Source organism: Podarcis gaigeae (genome assembly GCF_964106915.1).
Source record: "Podarcis gaigeae genome assembly, chromosome: 2".
NCBI classification, from domain to species: domain Eukaryota; kingdom Metazoa; phylum Chordata; class Lepidosauria; order Squamata; family Lacertidae; genus Podarcis; species Podarcis gaigeae.
The window spans coordinates 15705778-15726800 of NC_139679.1; the positions used below are offsets into that span (position 1 = coordinate 15705778).

The 21023-nt window shown below is 44.4% G+C and overlaps 1 protein-coding gene and 1 long non-coding RNA gene across 2 annotated transcripts; one reads left to right on the forward strand and one right to left on the reverse strand.

Moving 5' to 3' along the window:
* The first annotated feature begins 3191 nt into the window (after positions 1–3191).
* On the forward strand, positions 3192–9827 carry HOXC12 (homeobox C12). Its single transcript, XM_083727274.1, has 2 exons — positions 3192–3803; positions 5458–9827. The coding sequence occupies exons 1-2, from the start codon at positions 3239–3241 to the stop codon at positions 5694–5696; spliced, it is 804 nt and encodes a 267-aa protein (XP_083583400.1). The 5' UTR covers positions 3192–3238; the 3' UTR covers positions 5697–9827.
* A 2553-nt stretch (positions 9828–12380) lies between these two features.
* Positions 12381–19361, reverse strand: LOC310839076. Its single transcript, XR_014561322.1, has 3 exons — positions 19286–19361; positions 13728–14004; positions 12381–12553 (listed from the first exon to the last, which is right to left on the reverse strand). It is a non-coding gene; the product is annotated as an uncharacterized lncRNA (long non-coding RNA).
* Positions 19362–21023: the final 1662 nt, after the last annotated feature.

Genomic DNA, 21023 nt, shown 5'->3' on the forward strand with positions numbered 1-21023 from the left:
GACCTTGAACTGGCTCAAGCGCCATCTCGGCTCGGATTCGACTTTCTGTGAGCACCCTATTTTCAAAGGATCATTAAGGGAGCTTTCCGCTGGTTCTGCAGAAATATCCAAAATGCCTTTAGAGCAAAGACAGGCGATGGGGGGAAATTTCGAAACATTTCTCTCCTCCATAACGTTATGCCTTCATAGTAGATTTCAGGCCTGTTAGTATTAATTTTTTTCCTCGATAGCTACTGCTGTTGCTGAATGTCTGTATGTCTGAGGGGGGGTTGGGGGGAGGTCTAGGGTATTTGATGTGATAGTAATTTTAAAAAAAGAAATCCGATGTGAACGTAGAAATGCATGGAACTGGGTCCCTGGGGGGGGGGGGGACGCATCTCTGAATCCCTCAAGAAAGAGTCTGATATGTATATTCCCTCCAAAAGAATATATCCCCCTTCTTCTTCTAAATTAGTAATATAAATTATTCATGAAAAAGCCTTAGTCGAGTCTTTAGAATGTTTTATTTTAAGGTCCGCTGTAAAGTAATTACATTCTCTTGCTGCAAGTAAACGGGGTGGATTAAAAAAAGAAAAGAAAAGACAATCATAACCGTCAGATTATTATCATCATCATTATTTTCCCACCGAAATGGGCATCCTTACTGGCAATAAATAGATTATCACAGAAACCTGGAGACATTAAACACCGTCACCGAGACTCACCCCCCACCCTTGGCTCCTTTGGACCTCCGACATCATTTATTCCAGTGTGAACCGCTGCAAAGGGTGCAATGAGGAGGGCCGGTGTTTCCAAATAAAATAATACTAATAAAGCTTTATCATTGTTAAACCGGCCAGAAATATATCAACGTGTCACGCTGTGTACCTGTGAACCTGCTTTCCTGATGTTATGGGCTGCGGTCTTGACAGAGTCAACCGGCTTCTAGCCCACTGAATTCAACAAGAGTTGAAAAGGTCTCGCGGTGGACACGATTGCAGCCAAACCGAGAGATACCACCAGGTTTTTATTCTTGGGTTTTAAGATGGTTCGAGACCTGCTGCCAACGAGAACAATCTGGGTTTCTCTCTCTCTCTTTATTCTTGAGAGGGTGGGGCGTTATCTCATAAGATAGAAACGATACGGTCTTCTTGGATGGCAAACCTCGGTGCCTCTACAACTATTGTTATCTCTTCCCCTCGCTGTTAGAGCGAGTGAAAGAAGGATTAAAATGTCTCCGCGAGGCTAAAGTTAATGTTCCGGTGTCGATAAGAGAACAAAGCCACGAAGACTGTTGGAGAATGTAAGGTAGAATGATTAAAACAAAGAACGATTATTATTTTTCCCTAAAAGAGGTCCAAATTTATACTCGGTCTGCGGCGATCATGCGCTTGCTGGCTCTAAAACGGTTTACTCCGTCAAGAGATATGCACTATCTCCATTTAAAATCAAAGAAGTGCAAGGAACTGCACCTGAATTTTTAAAATAATAATAATAATAATGTACTAACCTTAAGTAAGGACGGGTTAACAGTGTTTAGCCGGATACAAAGATCTCACATTAAGGTACGTATCTGCCCGAAAAGGATGCCCGCTTACACATAGGTGTATGAGGAGCATGTTGGAAGAGAAATTTGGGGTATTAGGGAGCTGGCCCTTTAATAGAACTAGGAAAGAAAAGTGTTTATTTGATTAACACGTGATTTTCCCCCTTCCTACATAGCTGGCAGAGCTAAAGTACGGAGCGTGTCGGGAGAAGGGGGAGTAGCCATTAATGTAAAGGAAGTCCCGGGTAATGTATTCCGAGGGATTTCAATAACACCGGGGTTTTGCGCATCAATATAGGGGTTAGGTTGCTATTGTTTAAATAAAAATAAAAATAAAGGTATGTAGCCGTCCATTCCTCATGTTGGTTTTCTTATATGGGGTAGGGTGTCGAGGGTTCGGTGCCTTCGACAAGACCTCCGACAAATCAGTTTTTACGTATACATGAGTATTTACGGTAATTTGTCGTCGAATTCTGTAGTCTTGGAAGTTGGTAGCAGAGAAAATTCCTCCGATCTTCTTTTTTTTTGGGGGGGGCGGCTTGGCATGCAGTCCCCATAAATATATATATATATACCCCCTTTCCCATAAGATAACCTCTCTCCCCTTTGTTCTCCACGAAGCTTAGTTCTGATCATTCCTAAATCGGGATTGCTTTTTAAGGTTCCTTTCTCAAAGCGAGATCTCTCTGACACAGTATATCGGATTTCTGAAGAGGACGCCCCCAGCAGTCTCTCTCCTAGACAGAACCAGCTCTTATTTTCGGGGTCCCCTCCCTCCCTCCTTCCTCTAGCTCAGAGCTTTAGAAAGGACCGATTCGTCCCACTTTGAGTGGGTACTAATTGAAGGTCCGCTAACGCGTCCTCCTCACTGTTATTTCAGGTGAGCGGAGCGGATAAAACGACGCCCCCCCCCCCCGCCAGCTCCCTTTGTTTTAATGTATCTAATTTTCATAAGGGTGATCATTCCTTTTTTTAAAGCCCTCAGAAATTGGCCGTGGCAATGTTTGCCCACCCACCCCCCAGAAAAAACGCACACACAAATTCACCCTAACTAGGCTGTTGGATTGCTTTAAAAAAAAAAAATAAACAGAATTGGGGGGGGAGGCGGCGCAGAGGCAGAAGCCCCCCGCACTCCGCCCTGTTAAAGGTGGAAATGTTGAAGAGATTTAAAAACTCTTTCGCCCTATCATCTGTAAATATGAGCCTGTTGCGGTTAGACTCATTCGTCTCCTTAAAGAGCCTGTAAACTTTATATGACACAATATCTAATAGTAATTTATTGAGAGATATTGTAAATTTCAACTGTTTTAGTTAATAAAGGAGCTAATTAATGAGAAAATTGCTTAATTTTGCCAGCTGTTGAAGGGACCCTAAAAGCAGCTGGGGGAGAAGGGTGTCATTTCTTTAAGGTGAAGGGGGGGGGATAATATTTTTTATTTTTTACAGTGCTTTGGGTTTCTCAGGCCAGTGCTTAAAGCCCGTTGTTTTATTTTATAAAATGTTTTATGATTTTTTTAAAAAGCATATAAAAAACCGAAAGGCAGAACTTAGTGTTTTGTTTTGTCTCAAATTGCTAAAGGTGGGTGGCACCCTTTCTCCAACGCAAGTTGGCGCCCACGTGACCCCTGCGGACCAATAGGGTGGACCTTTAGGTTTAACTATGTTTAATGTCAGATAGCAATAAACTAGAAGCTCTTGGTCAGGCCCGCGGAAATGGGCGAACATAATCTCCTTAATCCTGGGTTTGTGGGACCGTTGGTGAACATCCATACGGGAGACACCTTCTATTTCCCAAATTTCCGAGCCTCCGGAGGACAGCTGCCCGGCTTGCCGTCTCTCTCCTACCCAAGAAGGGACAATGTCTGTTCTCTGCCCTGGGCATCCTCAGAACCCTGCAACGGATACCCCCAGCCCTATCTCAGCAGCCCCGTGTCTATTAACCCTTCCTTCAGCCGAGCCTGCGACCTAGCTAGAGTGGAAGAGAGCAAGTGCTACTATAGGGAGGCGTGCTCCGAGAACGCTCCCCTCAAAAGGGAAGAGAGGGTTAGGGACAATGCCTTGATGCCTCTCGAATCGGGGATCCCCAATGGAATGAGCGGCAGTTTCGGCAAATTTGACTATCCGGCTCCCGAGGCGGTGCCCCACGATCCCCCCTCTTGTCAGTCTTTGGAGTCAGACTCCAGCTCCTCCTTACTCAATGAAGGCAATAAGGGCGCCACCAGCGAGCCGTCCACAATGGTTTCCCCTATCAACCAAGGAAGCAATCTTTCCGCTGGGGGTAAGAACGTGCGACCAGGAAATATATATATATATATATATACGAATAAGAAAAGCGAATTTATGCAATGCCTCTTCTTTATTTTATTCTTATTTTGTGTTCTCTCTCTCTCTCTCTCTCTATTTCTCTCTCTTACGCGCGCGCGCTCTCTCGCTTGAAAAAGTCTGCTCGCGACTCTTGCTGTTATAAATTCCATGAAATTAGCAGCTGGGACTGAAGCATGTCTATTTGTGCCGAGGCCACTAGGGGTAGCACTCAAATGCCTCGTGCTTTATTAGGTGCTGCTTCTTTTAAAAGAAAAGCCTATAAACATGTAAATATCCCATAAAAGAGATCGCGATGGCCCAGATAGACAGATTTTCATGCCTCTCTCTCTGTCTCTCTCTCCACCCTCCTCCCGAATCCGAACAGGCACGCTACATGCCGGACAATTTGCCACTGGGTGCGTGAAGCTTTTGCAACAGAAATGAAATGTAGAAGTGTGTGTGATTGTATTCGGAAGATCTGGTAGAAGTCTGACTGCAGGGCTGGGAGGGCTAAACTTCCACGGGTTTTCTGTCCCCGGTGAGATTAGCCACCCTGGGTAAAAACCCATTTTAAGGATGGTGCCAAGCTCTAAGCTCTGCATTAAAAAAAAGAAAAAGAAACAAACACCCTGGTTTTCAAAACCCAATTCTCGCCTTCCCGCCATCCCAGCCTATCCCCATACAAAACCGGGAAGGTTCTATAAAGAAAAGTATATATCTCCACGCAATGCTGAGACACCATTTGCCAAAATACAAAAAACAAAAAACAAAACAAAAAAACAAACCCAACCCAAACAAACTCTCTCTCATAAAGCTTCCCGTTATGTGCTGATCCTCTGGTGAGCAAATACTTCCAGGAACAAGGACCAGTTGGTTCTCGTCTCCTGTGAAGCGTCCCTGGCTGCTGGAGATGTTTCATTCCCTCTGCAGAATCTGGCTTTGGGACTCTGAAAACAGAGGCTTCCTCGTCCTTAAACTTCAGATCTGACATCTCCTAAACCGGATACCTAAGGCATGCCAGCCCATCTGGTGCCTTGAGGTCTTACACGGTAACCACAGAGACACTCTAGCATTCATTCTAGCTGGTGGTGCTGGTACTTTTTGGCTGTTCGGGATCCGTAAGAGCTAGCTTAGGTTGCTTAATTTTCTGTAAGATAAATAAGCAAAAGTTGCCATCGGTTATAAAAGTCCAGCGGTGTGTGAGTGTGTGTGTGTGTGTGGGTGGGTGTGGGTGTGGGTGTGTGAGAGAGAGAGAACCCTAACTAGTTTTTTTAAGGTCTCTCCTTAAATCCTAATAGTTCCGAAAACCTGCAATGTATGACTTATGTGGTATGCGTGGTGACACAGGAGTCCAGGAGCTTGGAATCTAAAACGAAGATGTAAAGGTCTTCTTCCCACCCATCCTCCTTTCTCTCGAAGTTAAAGCATCTTTACTGGATTGCGCATTAGAAACGTGTATCTCATATTATTAAATAACTAGCCATGTGTGGGTCAAAAAGGGAGGGGGGAAGCATTCCCTTTTTTAAAGTGTTACCCGCTCCCCTTTTTCTTTTCTTTTCGTTTATTTCTTTCTCTATCTCTCTTCCCCTCCATGTGTTTAAATCTCCTTTCCATCACGCTGTTCTTAGGTGCTCCCTGGTACCCGATGCACACAAGGTCCCGGAAAAAGCGAAAACCCTATTCTAAACTACAGCTAGCGGAGCTGGAAGGGGAGTTTATGGTCAATGAATTCATTACTCGCCAAAGAAGGAGGGAGCTTTCAGATCGGTTAAACCTGAGTGACCAGCAGGTGAAGATCTGGTTCCAGAACCGGCGTATGAAAAAGAAAAGACTCCTCCTGAGAGAGCAAGCCCTTTCCTTCTTTTAAAGTTCAGACAAGTCCGCTATCGGGTAAAAAAAAAACCCCACAGAGACTCTCCGGCCTTCTTCATCACAACTGGTGGTACCGGGACTCTTACCTGATCTGGTTTGAATAGCCAGTTTAGATTATTATTATTATTTCCTTTACGACAAAACAAACCAACGAAAGTCAGTATCCTTAAAAAAGATAAAGAAAGCCAGCCAACAGCAGGCGTGTCTACGTTATAAGTGTGTGATTGAGAGAGTATGAGGGGGTGGGATGCTTCTCTTCCACTTCTGGACCTGTTAGGGAAGAACAAAATGTGAATACGCAGAAAGGAACCCCCCCCCCTTCATCAATCAGCGTGGCTTTTCTAATGTATGGTTCACCAAGATTTGTCAGTCAGTGTCGTTGAGTATGTTCTGAATGTGAGTCTTGAGCCCGACACTCGCTCTTATTACGCGTGTGCGAGCATTCACAGGTAGGGTTTCCCCTCTAAGCAACAGGGTTCCCTGTTTTGTGTGGGGCAGAGTGAGGGAGGGTCTCCATTGCCTTGGCCTTGGCTTTGTTTGGTCGGTAACCCGGTCCTCAGCAAGAGAGCATTCCAGGAAGCAAAGTCACTGTCCTATATATATCTCGGTTTAGTGTGTTGGGATTTTTCATTCTCTGGAGTAAAAGCTTAAGTGGATGTGGCATTCACCTTAAATCAACCGTAACCATTCTGATGGAGAATGGCGAGCCAGTGTTTTATGTTTGCCAGGGTTTATTTTCAGGGCACACTGGGCGGAAAAAAGTTGAGTACCTAGATAGAGGTTTGCAGCGTATCTATCTCGATAATAATAGGGGTGTCCAATATTTGAAACTTCGAGGTTCAGCTGGCTGTCCCCCGTGCTTGGCGGGTGGGAAATATATTGGTGCTTTACTCGAATGCTCTTCTGGGGGAAAGTCGAGCTGAGGATGGAATTTTGTAGACATCTACTCCCAAGGCTTTTCCAATGGCAGGCGGTGCCCACACGCGCCCTTCTGCGGATGCCCACTGTACCTAGACCCAGTGTACCTAGTGGGAATACTTTCAAGTAAACAACGCCTATGATTGGGCTGCAAAACACCAAAAAAAAAGGGGGGAGAAACCCACCTCGAGTTAATCCAATACCCCATAAAGTGAGGAATGATTTGTCATGTTAGGGTATTATAAAAATGCAACCTTTTCAGAGGCTACAGCTGCAACCCTATACTCCTTGGCATGCTGGGGTTTAGCAGGGGGGCTTACTTCAGAGTAGACCTGTGTGGAATTGCGCGGTACCTCTCGCGTTCCTAGTCCAGCCGCGCCGCCTGCATGGGTCTCCTCTGTCCACAACCCCATAAGCGGGACAGAACGATAACAATAATTTCAAATTGTGTTTTGATAATAGCTCCACTGAAGGAGACTTCGTCCCGCTTATTATGCTACTGTGTTTATTGATGATCAAGATGGTGGCGAGGGGCGGTGGGGGGATGCCCCCTTTTATACATTAACTATAGTGGCAGCCCCTTGGAGCTAATTAAGCTATTAATAGCTTCCCTCCTTCTAAGATAGAGAGTTCTCTTCTGGCATTAAAAACGTTTTCTTTAATGGTGGCTATTTTCGAAATGAATGAGATGTTTCTCCTCTACCTCCACCACCCCTCCCCTCTTTTAATCTTCCTCATATTTAGTTAGATTTTTATTTTTAATCACGGCAGTTCTCCCTTAAGAATCAAAAATTCTGTCTCTCTCTCTCTCTCTCTCTCTCTCCCGTGTGTGTGTGTGTGCGCGTGCGTGTGTGTTCTCTCTCACACAGACATACACACACACTTATTTTCATTCCTGATTTTTCATAGGCAGCAGCTGATGACTCTGAACATTTATGGGGGGTGTCGCCTTATCCCCCCCACACACACACTACAGCCACACAAACGCACGCATTCTGCTTTGGGGGATATACGGTAATTTCTGCCCAACGCATTCATTCATCCGTCTAACTCCCACCCCCCACCTTCGGTTCCCCTTTGTACTTTCCCCGGTGTAGAACAGTCCCAGAGCAGGCAAGGGGAAGCGCAGAGCGGGTCGCCTTGCCGGTCAGCTCCTGCCTCAGACAACCATTAGCTTTCCTAATAGCTCTGCCAGGCTAGGGCATTGCTTAAACTCCCATTCCTTAAATTCCCACTCAATGCGGGGAGGAAGGCGCGCGGGGAGGCGGCAGACAAGGGTTGTTCCACCGTGGAAGTAACCCGACAGGAATCTCTCTCCCTGTCAGCCCGTTAAATGATTGACTTGGGAATAAGTTCCCTTGATATTCCTGGTACTTATTCCATCGGGGTCCAGGAACCTATTCTCGTTCTGTTCTGCTGGTTTCCTAATTGCATACTTTTAAAAAAAAAATGTCGCGGGCGGGGGGGGGGGGTTGGAGCGGCCGGGAACTGGACGAAGAGACAAATGAGCCACAACAGCAAAGTAGGGTGAGGGGGGTCAAGACGGTCTAAGCGGCGAGTTTTGCTACGACAGGCTTTGCTCCATTCGTTTTTATATCGGAGGGGATTAATTTTATGACAAAGGCAACGTTTTCCTGGGCCAGACTCAATTGTCACCACGTGGCTCCCCGTCCCGGCGTTCATGGTCATGGCCGGTGGCAGGAATGCTTCGCCTTTACGAGCTGCAAAGGATGCCGTCTAGTCCTTAAAATGCCTCTGTGTGTCCCCCGCCCCGCTCATTCTCCGCCCTTGCAAGCCTTATATTTAGGTCTGCTTGCCATGGCTGTGCCATCGTTCCTTGTCTTTAGTCCGCTTTCCCCCTGCCCCCCCCCCCCCAATATCCAGAGTTTTGAGAGGTCCCCCATCCCAGTATCACCCTTTTGGTATATCAAGTCTCCCCTTTACAAACTCTAACCTTTGTAAAAGAAGAGGCATCCCAGTCACAATTATGTGCAATAGATTGGGGGGGGGGTGAGAGACATCCATATATTTTCCCCCCAGTTATGTGCAATGAACAGAGCACATGTGGGTGTCTGTGTTGTTAGGCGGCTAAATGTGGAGGACGCCTACCTATTTCTCCAAAAAGGTACCTTGAAGAACAGAAAACTGTAGGCTTCAGTCTAACGCTATTCCCGTTGTCTCCAGCCTGTGCTTTGCCTCCTTCGTGCAGAGCAGTCCGATGAAACCGCTTAAGCCGGTAGCGCTGTCATCATCCATTTTGTCCCAGTTTTCTCAATAATATTAACAAGAAAGAAGCAGCATTTTCGGTCAAAATAACGACTTTCAGCCAACTGAAATGTCATGGGGTGTGTTGCATAAATCTAGAAGGGAAGTCTTGTGTCTGTGCGGTAAAGGAGGAACATGTTCGAGGAATCAGACTTATCAGTATTGTACTTGGTTTGCTACCTTCGCTTCCTCTTGAAAAGATGTGAGATGTCACTCGCTGGCAAAAGGTTGCGTTTTGGAAGGGGTTGGCGGGGCTGGCTTACCAGGGTTTTGAACGTTTAAGGGGCAATGTTATAACGCAGCGTTCGGTTACAATTGTGGCAGGCGACAGACAGAGAGAAAGAGACTGTCTTGATGTTAATATTTTACGCGCCGAGAGCGATTTCTATCTACAGCGAAGGAGTTTTACGCTTAGAAATACAATACACAACCCACCAGCAAGAATCTTGAGACCTGAGAATGGTCTCCTTGGTGTGTAACTGCACATAACAGGCGATTCTCAGTTGCCACTTCAACGATTTTTTTAAAGGGAGGGGGAGTGATAATTTAAAATTTGAAAATGAAGAAGTTGAAATATATGCAATATTCTCGTTCAGATTGCATTGAAGTATTATTATTCCGTGTGAATTCTGTTCGTCTTGTGTTAGTTCCCGGTGTCTGTGGCTCGGTCCTTCGCTTGTTATTCTCTAGTCTAGTTTCCTGCTGTTGTTAAATATGCATCGTTGGCAATATAGTCCATATGTAATGTTTCTTACCTCAAGCTATTATATGTAGGGCCTATGCAAATGTCTGTCCATAGCACGTTCCCCCGGCTTTATATAGTCATGTAAAAAGTTGTTTCACAATAATGATGATGATAATAATAATAATGATAATAATAATAATAATAAATTGAATGTATTATTATGTGATTTCTGATAATAAATAAAATGTTTCAAACCTCTGGTTGGTGATTTCCTATCGACTGTTGGAGGACCGAGAGAGCTTAGTAAAAGAGTAGCGCGCACACAGAAATAAGCCAATGAAACATTTGGAGGTATATAGATCATGTTTCCCTTAAAAAAATAATTAAGTGGATATATAAAATAGGTTGTAAAGTAAGGGGTGCCTCGGAGCACAATGATAACTATAATTAAAAAAAAAACACCAAGAAGATAAGAGAGTAAATGAATCTGGGATGTTAACGTTTAATGCGAATACAAGGGGTTTTTTTGGGGGGGGGTCTTCTGATGGCCTTGCTTATAAACGGAATCATTACTGATATTTTGTTCTCTGGGAAAGAGATGTGTCACCAGTCTATTTCTTTTTGTCCCCTTTCAGGAGCAACTGAGGCCAAGACAAAGTTCCCCTAGATTAAAGAGGGAAGATATTTATTTATTTAAAATAACATGGATGTTTTTTTTTTAATTAAGAGACACTTTTATTTAAACCTGCAACTCTTGTAATATAAACAAAAACAAAACAAATACCCCACCTCCAAAACAAAGCACAAAAACCCTCACGAGCCTTGGATTCGATCTTCTTCAATAAGCCCATATTTAATTCCTCCCGTTGGCTTCGTGTTTTATTCTCTCTTCTGAATATCCAGCCAGGTGCCTTTATAGCAGCGATTCCACAGAGTCAATTTAAATTTCATGAATTGTGTAGGTTGTATGAGTGGTAGGGGATGGGGGTGTATGTATGTATGTATGTATGTATGTATGTATAGGGAGAGAGAGAGGTGGAATCTTCCTCTGGAAAGGAAGATTTACATGTAATGGCTTTATCCACCTTTCAGGTCTTCGGTTCAACCATAAAGTTTAGTGGCGGCTGGAGCAATGCATTAATACACACACCGGCAGGCGCGCGCACGCCAAAACCCTTTTAAAAGATCAATAAGTGGATTGTGAAGGGGAAGAGGGAGAGACCATCTCCAAAAAGCGGATCAAGAACTGCTCATCCCCATGTAGAATCCTTTGCTCCTTCGGCTCTTAATAAGTAGGAATAGGATAGGTGTGAGCTTATGCCAGTCAATTCTCTCCGCTTTCTTTAGTCCTGTTATTAGAAGAAGGCACTTCCTTGCAAAGAGGTCCTGTGTTCTTATGGTATAGGTGCATTAAGGAAAGAAAAAGATTGCGCGAAGGCAATTGTTAGAGATCGGTGATGCACTTTGCTAACTCCTCTCTCCTCCCCCCAACCCGCGACGCCCCCTTCTGAACATACACAATATTGACGCGCCAGAGAGGCTGCTTGGCTTGTGGTGTGCAGGAGCTGCAATTGTGACCAAACGACACTCGCACACGTATCGGTAGCAGAGACGGATCATGGGGGATGCATTGATTTGTATACTGTGTGTGCATAATATTATTTAAAAGGTGAACATACAAGGTTTGGTCAGCCTCCTCTTATTTGTCGGCAACAGCATCCGATTGAATTCAGCTCTGACCCCATCGCAGGCATTTAAAATACTGGGTGGAGCTGCGGGTGTGTGTGTGTGTTTGTGTGTGTGTTTGCGCGCGCGCGAAATTAATAGGAAATCCTTCATAAAGTCCAGGAAGAAATTATAACAGCGGGCTATGAGTTAAAATTTAATGACACGAATGATATAAAACGTTGCTTCTTTGTTCATAGGGCTATAGTGCCTTTGTAGGTGAACATTCTACATTTGGAACTCGATATAGTTCAGTACCTGGGCTGGATATGAGCCCAGAAGCTTTTAGGATGTAATATCCATTTCAAGGGAAACTATTTCTATGATACATCAAGAGTAATTGAGATCTATGGGAAGTTGCAAGACAACGGGGCCCTGATCCTTTAAACATTCACCGATTCCTCTAATATTCACACTGTTCCCCTTAAGAATCCGGCCCAAATTTATTTAAATGCTAATAATGGCGGCTATGGATGCCTCGAGGTATAGATAGGTAACTCTTGATTCCCCTAGCACAGAAAACTCTATGTGCGTTCTTTTCCTTGCAATAATTCAAGCCTAAGGTGCTTATCTGGAAGCAAGTTTCGCTGAGGGCTAGTCCCTGGTACAAACCTCGCTGCGGCCCTTAAGAGTTCAATTCTCTACATGCCTACTCAGAAGTAAGCCCCATTAAGTTCAATGGAATTAACTCGCAGCTAAATTTGTGTAGCGTTATAGCCTAGCAGGCGCTAGGCAAGCTGTTACCATGGCAACCTCACCTTGCTCACCTTTAATAACACTGACCTACCGTACAAGGTTGTTGTAGCGATTGAAGTGCTCAGAACACTCAAAAGAGCTAGCAGCAGCAGTAATACCGTCTCTATGCACACTTTACTAGGGAGTAACCTGCATTCAACTAAGTGGGGCTTACTTCTGTGTAAGGACGCAGAGGACCTTGGTGTATCTCTGTAGGACTTTCTTTCAAGTGCATCTGTTTAGGGGTGCCCATCTCACTGAATCACTCCCCACCGTGCTTTCAAGAGCTGTCATTCACCACCATTAAAATCAATTGGAGACTTGCCCTTGGCTTCAAAAGGATATAGATTTCACTCACAAGGTTTCTCTTTTATTTTTTCACTCTCATTTCTTCGAAAGAAGTACCCACACAAATATCATTTCTGCCTCTTTTACTGGAGGTGTGCACGGAACGTTGGTTGTCATATGAGGACTGTTAAGGGCTCCACAGAAGTGAATAGGGTTCTGGATCATCTCCAACAAGCCTAGATTGTATATAGAGGCATAAATTGTGTAGAAAATTGTGGATCGGTTCACCTTGAAGAGGGAATGCTTGGTTCCAAAGATGCTTAAACACTCACCCAAATAGATAAAACTTATTTATTACCAGTGAGTGGCTAGGACAAATTGTTGCTCGCAGTAAAAGTGCGTATTGTTCCTCAGCTTGCTTGCTGCTTCTGCTGCTGCTTTTTTTTATATAGGGGTGTATTTCATAGCTATGGCTTTAAAATGAATTCATTAAGAAGCGGAAAGTATAACCCCATCTCCTGAATTGCAAGGAATAATTCTGCCTTCAAGAGAATAAGGGGGGGAAACCCCAACAACAGGCACACACCCAGTTAAGTTGTATTTCAACAGTGCAAATTATTCCAAAATTATGGGAAATATGCAAAAGCGCATAGGCTTGATCCAAAAACAAGTAATGCTTTATCTTTATCATTATTAGTATTATTTTACTATAGGTGTTCTCTATACTGAAAGGGTTGTGAGCAAATGTTTTATGTGTTATCGAGGGGAAATAGAGAATTTACCCTCTGGGGCTGAACATATGCACATAATAGTCATTGTTCAGCGCAGAAAGATGGTGCAAAGAGTAATTATATATTATAGATCTGAAGCGATGCATGCTAGTCCCAAGAAAACCCCAACGATGTGTTTTGCTTGCTCGCCAGTATCAGGTAAGCCCCACACGCATCACCACCACAACTACCACCCAAAATTCAGGATCGGTTTAACAGGATGTCCTTTTCCTTCTTACTAAACCACCACCAACAGCAGCAGCAGCAGCAGCAGCATGTCGCATTATGCATAGTTATTCCAATGGAACTTGTTCCCAAGTAAGAAGGCAGCTTTTACGATCCGGATAACAACGCTAACAAGTATTTGACACATTTCCTTCAAGTTACCAAAGTAGGGAAATGTTAGCGTGGTTTTTTTTTAAAAAAAAGTGCAAGCCAGTGATTAATTTTTTTATTATTATTTTAAATTATTAAAACGCCATTGTCTCGTGCTAATGTGCAAATGTGGAATACTGGTTGGCCTGCCTCCGCTTTCTGTCTGTCCGTCTTATCCATCTGTCTGTCTCTCTCTCTAATCCCTGTATCTATCTTATATTTCGGTAAGCTTAGCCTCTGCAGTGACTGCCACATATCTACTTACTGAGAATTCATAATCGGTGCTATTTTGAAGCATATATAAGACAGTTGAAATACTGTTTCTCGCGGTTTCCCGGGCGCACGGGGTGTCTTCCCTCTTGACAAATGGTCCCTCGCTTGGGGGTCAGCAAGCTTTGGTCTTGCACTTCACGGAGGATCTGCGGCAAAGCTATCTGTCTGTCTCTTCCCTTGCCTTGGCTTTCATCCCGTCAACGGCTGCGGCCAAAAATGTTTTGCAAACATTCCCATGCTCTTCTGGTATTTTGGAAAGACCCCGCAGACTGAAGAGAAAGCAAAAAAGATAACATAACAAATCTCGTCGTGAAGGGCATTAAAAAAAATGAAAATCCATTATATAGGGTCATTCGCTCGTGTATGACACTAGGCGCCATTTGCCACGTACAAACTGTGTCTATTTTCGAAAAAGGGTAGGTTTTGTTACGAATGCATCTTCTTTAGGGACACCGAATAGCAAAGGGCGATCAGAAGATTGGGGCCAGGCGTGTTCCGGAGGAAATATTATAGCCCTCATTATTAATCTCTCCAACCTTTTTAAACGGGTAGCTTAAAAATGAATACTTACATAACATTATGTAAACATTAATATGGCACCCTATATTAATGCCACCCTAGGTACGCTATCATATAGGTGCAATGTGGGAGTAGTAGAGTTAGTTATACAAAGGGGCATGATCTACTCAAAATTAAAAGCTCTTTGAGTTAATCAGGTGTTTAACTCTGATTACCCTACTGTAATCAACAGGACTTTAAAGTGGTTACCTTTTCTTGGATTCTTCATCATGATAATGATAGATCCTATCCAGTCAGAGTTAAACACACTTTAAGTCCCATTGTTTCCCATTTGAGAGGGCTAACACATCAGAAGAGCTTAAAACCACATCAGAGAGGACTCTTAGATGCTGCTTAATGAAAGCAACATCTACTTTCCCCTCATTTCTGATTTTATTTCAATACTAGTCCTCAGCCACACCAGAAGAGATATCCCTGGAGGGGTAAATAAATACCTTAACAGCACTGATGTGGGCATACCTCTCTTCAGCAAATGCAAACACAGAGGATCAAATCCTGTAGTGATGTATGGAAGTGAGAGCTGGACCATAAAGAAGGCTGATCGCCGAAGAATTGATGCTTTTGAATTATGGTGCTGGAGGAGACTCTTGAGAGTCCCATGGACTGCAAGAAGATCAAACCTCTCCATACTGAAGGAAATCAACCCTGAGTGCTCATTGGAAGGACAGATTGTGAAGCTGAGGCTCCAGTATTTTGGCCACCTCATGAGAAGAGAAGACTCCCTGGAGAAGACCCTGATGTTGGGAAAGATGGAGGGCACAAGGAGAAGGGGACGGCAGAGGACGAGATGGTTGGATAGTGTTTTCGAGGTTACCAGCATGAGTTTGACCAAACTGCGGGAGGCAGTGGAGGACAGAGGTGCCTGGCGTTCTCTGGTCCATGGGGTCACGAAGAGTCGGACACGACTAAATGACTAAACAACAACAAATCAGCCCAGGAGGTGTAACCATCAACTAGCTCCCCTGGGAAGTGGTCTGCCCTGCCCACTTGTTTGGAAGTGAGATTGCAATTGAAGCTATGTGCCAGCATTTACTCAGAGTTTAGGGCCAGGAGGTCAGCAACCTTTTTCAGCCATGGGCCTGTTCACCGTCCCTCAGACCATGTGGGGGGCCAGACTATATTTTGGAGGGGGGAAATGAATGAATTCCTATGCCCCACAAATAACCTATAGATGCATTTTAAATAAAAGGACACATTCTACTCATGTAAAAACACACAGATTCCTGGACCGTCCGCGAGCCAGATTGAGAAGGTGACTGGGCTGCATCTGGCCCCTGGGCCTTAGGTTGCCTACCCCTGGATTAGGCAAACAGAGGTCCCTGAAATTCCCTAGAAGCCATGGCCCCAAAACAGTCTTTTCTGAATACACCTGGAGCACTGTAGACATTGTGCAGGGCTAGCCTATGCTTGGGCCTTCTGTTGTCATCCCAGTGTGCAATTCTGGTCCTCATTCTCTTCTTCCTCACCCTGAGACTGCAGTCCTATATACACCATCAATAGTCTACTGTGGTGTTCTGCAGATGTTGGACTCCAACTCCCATCATCCCTGACCATTGGACATGCTGCCTTGGACTGATAGGCTTTGGCAGTCCACCACACCTGGAGGGCACCACGTTGCCTAACCTCAAAGAGGCTCACTTCTGAGTAGGTGTGTATTGGAATGCGCTGCGAGTGAGTCCAATATTTTATTCTCAAAGTGGAAATCTGCTAAACAAAATCTCGGCTGATACATTATCATCTTACACTGTCCCTAGCGACACTGCACTCTTTTAAGTAACATGTGCCATTATCATCAATATGCCAGCGCACCTTTTACTGAGTATTTTCTCCCCCTTTTATATGGGTGGGTTCATAAATACACAATCAAGACAGAGTGGGAATAATTAGCAATGTTTACCAACATATGCCACCCACGCCACCTTTGAATCCATCTTACACTCCGGGATTGGGAAATGAAATAGAATACGAGTAATTAGTTTTAAAGCAAATCATTTCAAATGGAAACTTATAGGTAATGCCTAATGAACTGCAGAGGGGGTAAAAAAATAAACCCTGATTTTTATATGACTTGGTTGGTAGCAAGGAGACACAGCAATATTTTACTGTTGAGAGAATAAATTAATTAATATGTCTGTAGCAACCAACTGCAGTGGCTTCATGGTTGACTGCATTTAAACGAGATATATGTATCAAGCCTCGCTGGTGTTGTTAACAAGAGTGATAATAAAGATGAAAAGGATAGGAAAGATACAAAGATGGATACATTTGTATTCCTTGCAGGAGCCATAAGAGTTTGCTTAGAATTTCTTACAGCCAGGCTTTGTTTCTGCGAGATTATGTTAACCAGCAGAGTTGATGAATCAATTAAAGAAAACCACTCACTTATCAACCAACAAACTAACAACATGAGGTTATGTCTACGTGTATCTCCTAATAACCTTAATTTGAAAGGAAATGTGCACACATTCTAGCTTGAGTTAAGGTCTATGGAGTTCTATAGAGTTCAGAGAGATGTGCTCCCTCATCCTACCCCTATTTACTTATTCCCAAGTAAATGTGTCTGCCTATAACTATAAAGCAAGTGTTTAAATCTCTCCCACTTGAAAGCGATAATTTTTGCAGCCGGATCCTATCCAGTTTTACTCAGAAGCAAGTTGACGCTTAACTTGGACTGAGTTGTTCTCCTATATTTGGAAACGCTAGGGCTTTCCCATAATTAAGAGTGAAGGTGGCTTTAAAAACTCTCCTTTTATGGCATGCCCAAAAGTTAGAAATCTCATTTGCCTTTCTGGAACCCAAATAAGACCGTATTTGCATTTAAGAATCTTTGTTTATGGTTGGCTGGGCCTGAAACAGACAGGCTAAAAATACTTTCCCCCTTTAATAAAGTGATGTGATGAAGGCCTTGTGGTAGTTGATTGTTGTTATGCAAGCAGCCTGGGCTATATCTGAAGATCTGTTAAGAATCACAGCCAACATTAATCTTCCCAAGGGGGGGCGGGGAACCATCTTTGTAGTTGTATCCAATACCCGCCTTTACCTTCTCCAAAACCAGTGTTCGCTGGAGATGAGATGATAATTAAAGGGCATGTGAAAATTCATCTCATTGTGATGAAGAACTATTAATCTATTATGAGGCTGTGTGAGGTTTTGAGGAAGAAAGAATCATTAGTATTATTATATGAAATAGGGTGGGGTAGGAGGGAGTCCTAATAACGAACAGCTAGCGCCTTCCTAGACTCACCATCAAAATCTGCGAGAGCTCTGCCATTTACTGCAGTCGAAGAGGGAGTTCCACCGAATTGTCCTTTAAAGGTTGCACAATCAGCAAAGTCCTGCTGCCGGCATCCCTTGTGTCCCTCGAGAATTCCTGACTGAGTGGGGGCAAAATATTTGCACATATTCTGCATGCGTTTGCGTGGTAGTGCAAATTTTGGGCCAGTGAGGGGCCATACAAAGCAGCCATAGGAATAAAGGAATAAATATTCAAAGGAACAAATCCAGAGCTCTGGATGTAAATGACAAAGGAGAACGCATGTACTCCGTCTCAGAGGTACACGTAGGGCCACCAAACGAAGGGCTTGAAACACCCACAAAACACACCTCCCAGTAGCTGCTGCTACTAAAATCAAAGGGAGAGTCCAGCTTTGAAATGAAGGCGACGATTAGCCCGCCAAGACCGGGCAATACTGTAGGTGGTTGTGTTTGCCGACAGAGACTTGAACACGTTCACCCTTTTTCATGCTTATGATGAGTCTGATTAGAATGTTGTGTTTCTCCGCGCGCGCACACACACAAATAAACAAACATGCTCTGCTTGCTATGCCAGTTATTTGCGTCAGAATGCAGTGATACAATATCAGCCTAATAATACCTATGTTTACTGCCTCCTCTGTATTCCTGAAAGGGCAGGATCCAGTCAAAGTGGAGCGCTTGTAAGTCCCCTTGTTGTCGATTAAGCAATTCCTCATTGAAATTAATTGGTCTTTGGTCGTGCCTTTCCTAGTTACTCATCTATATAAACGACTGGCGGCGTTGCATCAGTGAAGTATGCGGCGCTGATTTTAAAAGTTCTGAGTTTGTGAAAGATGCAATAACTTGGTGGCCATTATTACTCGGTTGGTTTAAAGGGGGATAAAATGACTTAAATGGAGACGATCGCCTAATACGTGCAGTGGATCGGGATCCATGACCCATCTATCGATAGCGCTCCATTATGTCTAGGTAATTGACAAGCAAAAAGGTATGTTAAATAAATTATATTGTTTGATCAGGTACAGTCTCGATTCCTCCCCCCACTCCCAGCCGCCGCCACCATACAAGGCTGAACTCCCCGCACTGACAATCACGGACCGAGCGTTTTCCTGGGCCCAAACACAGCATTTCGAAAAGTAAAACCTATTTTCTGCACTCTGACAAACTTTTTGCCACTGTTGTGATTTGGCTGCTGCGGAAATGGCGAGTCAGGAGACTCTCGTTGCCTTCCTTAAAAAGGAAAGAAGGAAGGCTACTCGCGCTTTCTTTTAACACTTTCCATTTCAGATTGACGTAAACAAAACATTCTATAGATTTAAATAAAAGCAGAGGCGATTTTTAAAATGATCCCCTGCATTAAAATTAGAGTGAATTCGTAAATCGTCCGTCCTCGTCGTCATCGTAATGAATTGCTGTTTTTTTAAGAATCTGGACAGATAAATTCATTAAGAGGAGCGCCGACCACCCCCACCCAGTCACCCAGCCACCCTCTACCTCAAGGCCACATTCAACAACAGCTCCGGACGCTGTAATCTAAACGAAGCCCGATTTGGGGAGACCCCCTCTTAACAACCCTTTAATACAGCAAACTAAAGATCTGGGAAGACCTTTGTTGATCTCCAATGATGAGGCCCGCCCCCCCTTCTTCTTCCTCCTCCTCCTCCTCCATTCCCCACCCCCACTCCGTCCCCTACTGTAGTTCAGAGAATATTGTACCTCGTTTGCCGCAGCTTAAAAACCAGCAAATGTGTTAGCAATTCTGCGAGACCTTGTCTGCCCGGTGCTAATCTTTTTTTTTTTTTTTTTTGGTCGGATGACTTCTGTTTACAACAGTCTGTCTGGGTGGGCGGGGGCCGCCATTACAAAGTGAAGGTCAAGTTAGCATCCTACCTTATATGGTATACGGCGGTCCTCCATTTTCATGGATTTGCCACAACAGAGCTAAATGGCCATCGCATTTCTTACCCGAGTAAACATATGGGTCTCTGTCTCTCTTTTTAAACCCCCCCGGCCCATTTCCCCCCTCTTTTACATCACCATTCTTATTTTGAGGGAGGGGGGGCTATCTGAATGCAACGATCAAGAGGAAGGCTGTGGGGGTGCATGGAGGGTGAGACTATGTGGGAATGAGACCAGAAATCCGCATGACGACTGCTGCTTGGAAAGTTTTTTTCCCCTCCCTCTCCCCCCCCCTCCGGGATTGCAGACTTCAAACAACTCCTCTTTCAGCAAGATGCAAACACGTCTGCGATGGAGGAAATTAAACGTCATAAAGAAAAGCCCAATTAGGGTTTAATGTCTCAACATTACGGTTTCCTCCAGAAAACAATGAAGTTCGCTCGGTAAGGAGAGGGGGAGAATGGGTGGGGGGAGGGGATAAGGGAAAGGAGGGTTTAGATTTTCTTGTCTTAATCGTATAATCTTTAAATAAAGGAGGAGGGGGGAGGGATGGGCTGGATAGATCAGAGCGCCTGAAATTAATAAGAGCGGAAATGAGGGGAGATCCTGCAAAGTCTTGAGCAGCCTGTCTACTGTGGAGGGCTGGATTATAGACATTCTCATATCACAGGTTGTCCGTCGGAGGTCCCAGAACGGGCCTAATTGCGCACAGGAGATCTGCCAGGGATTCGGAGGTTAAAGAGGGGAGTGGGTGGGTGGTCTTTACATAGATTGAACCGATAAGGTGATATCGCGACTGGGATAAGGGCTGGAGGGTGGTGGAGGAGAGGGGAAGGGAAGGGAAAGGGAGGAAATTTAGAGAGAGAGAGAGAGAGAGAGAGAGAGAGAGGCGAAAGTGGATTGTTAGTGGGTGAATAAAGAGGCTTTATTTATTTATTTATTTATTTATTTATTTATTTCCCACCCACCCCACAAAGGAAAGCGCCCCTCCCAGTCAGTGGCAAAGCTGTTCTCATTATGGTGAAAGATAAGTCTTCCTCTCGAAGGAAACTTATGAAAAATGGCTGGAATCCTTGTTTTGGCTGAGACGGAGGAGAAGAGCAGGTTCGCTTCCTTACCACCGCAAGATGGTGGAGGGGAGCATGAGAATTAAATCTCGATCGAGGTCAACCCATAATTTTAGGCTATCCAAGTAGCTTCAACACCCCCCCCCTCCCCGCTTCCCATTTTCTTCTCGTATTGGCAGCGACGTGGGAGTGCGGTGGGGACGGTGGGAGTAAGGAAGGGAAAGCAACAAACCAAACAAAAAAAACCCCACGCCTTTGCAAGAGAGTAGATTTCCAAGGGAATCAATGGGACTTTGTTCCCAAGTAATATCATAGCAAAATCATAACCGCAACGCCGGGGCCGCTATAAATTTCGCCTGGGTCTATGGCCCTCCTCCATAGCGGTAGCGGATACAGTTGTTACTTAGCTGAGGCTGCAGTGCCGCAACGCATATGAACAAAAAAACACAAACCCAATCATTTATATTGTCTTGACACCCGGCGTTCGT

Coding starts and splice junctions, on each gene's coding strand:
- HOXC12 (XM_083727274.1), top strand. CDS start 3,239: ATGGGCGAACATAATCTCCTTAATCCTGGGTTTGTGGGACCGTTGGTG. Junction 3,804..5,457: donor AAGCAATCTTTCCGCTGGGG/GTAAGAACGTGC, acceptor CGCTGTTCTTAG/GTGCTCCCTGGTACCCGATG.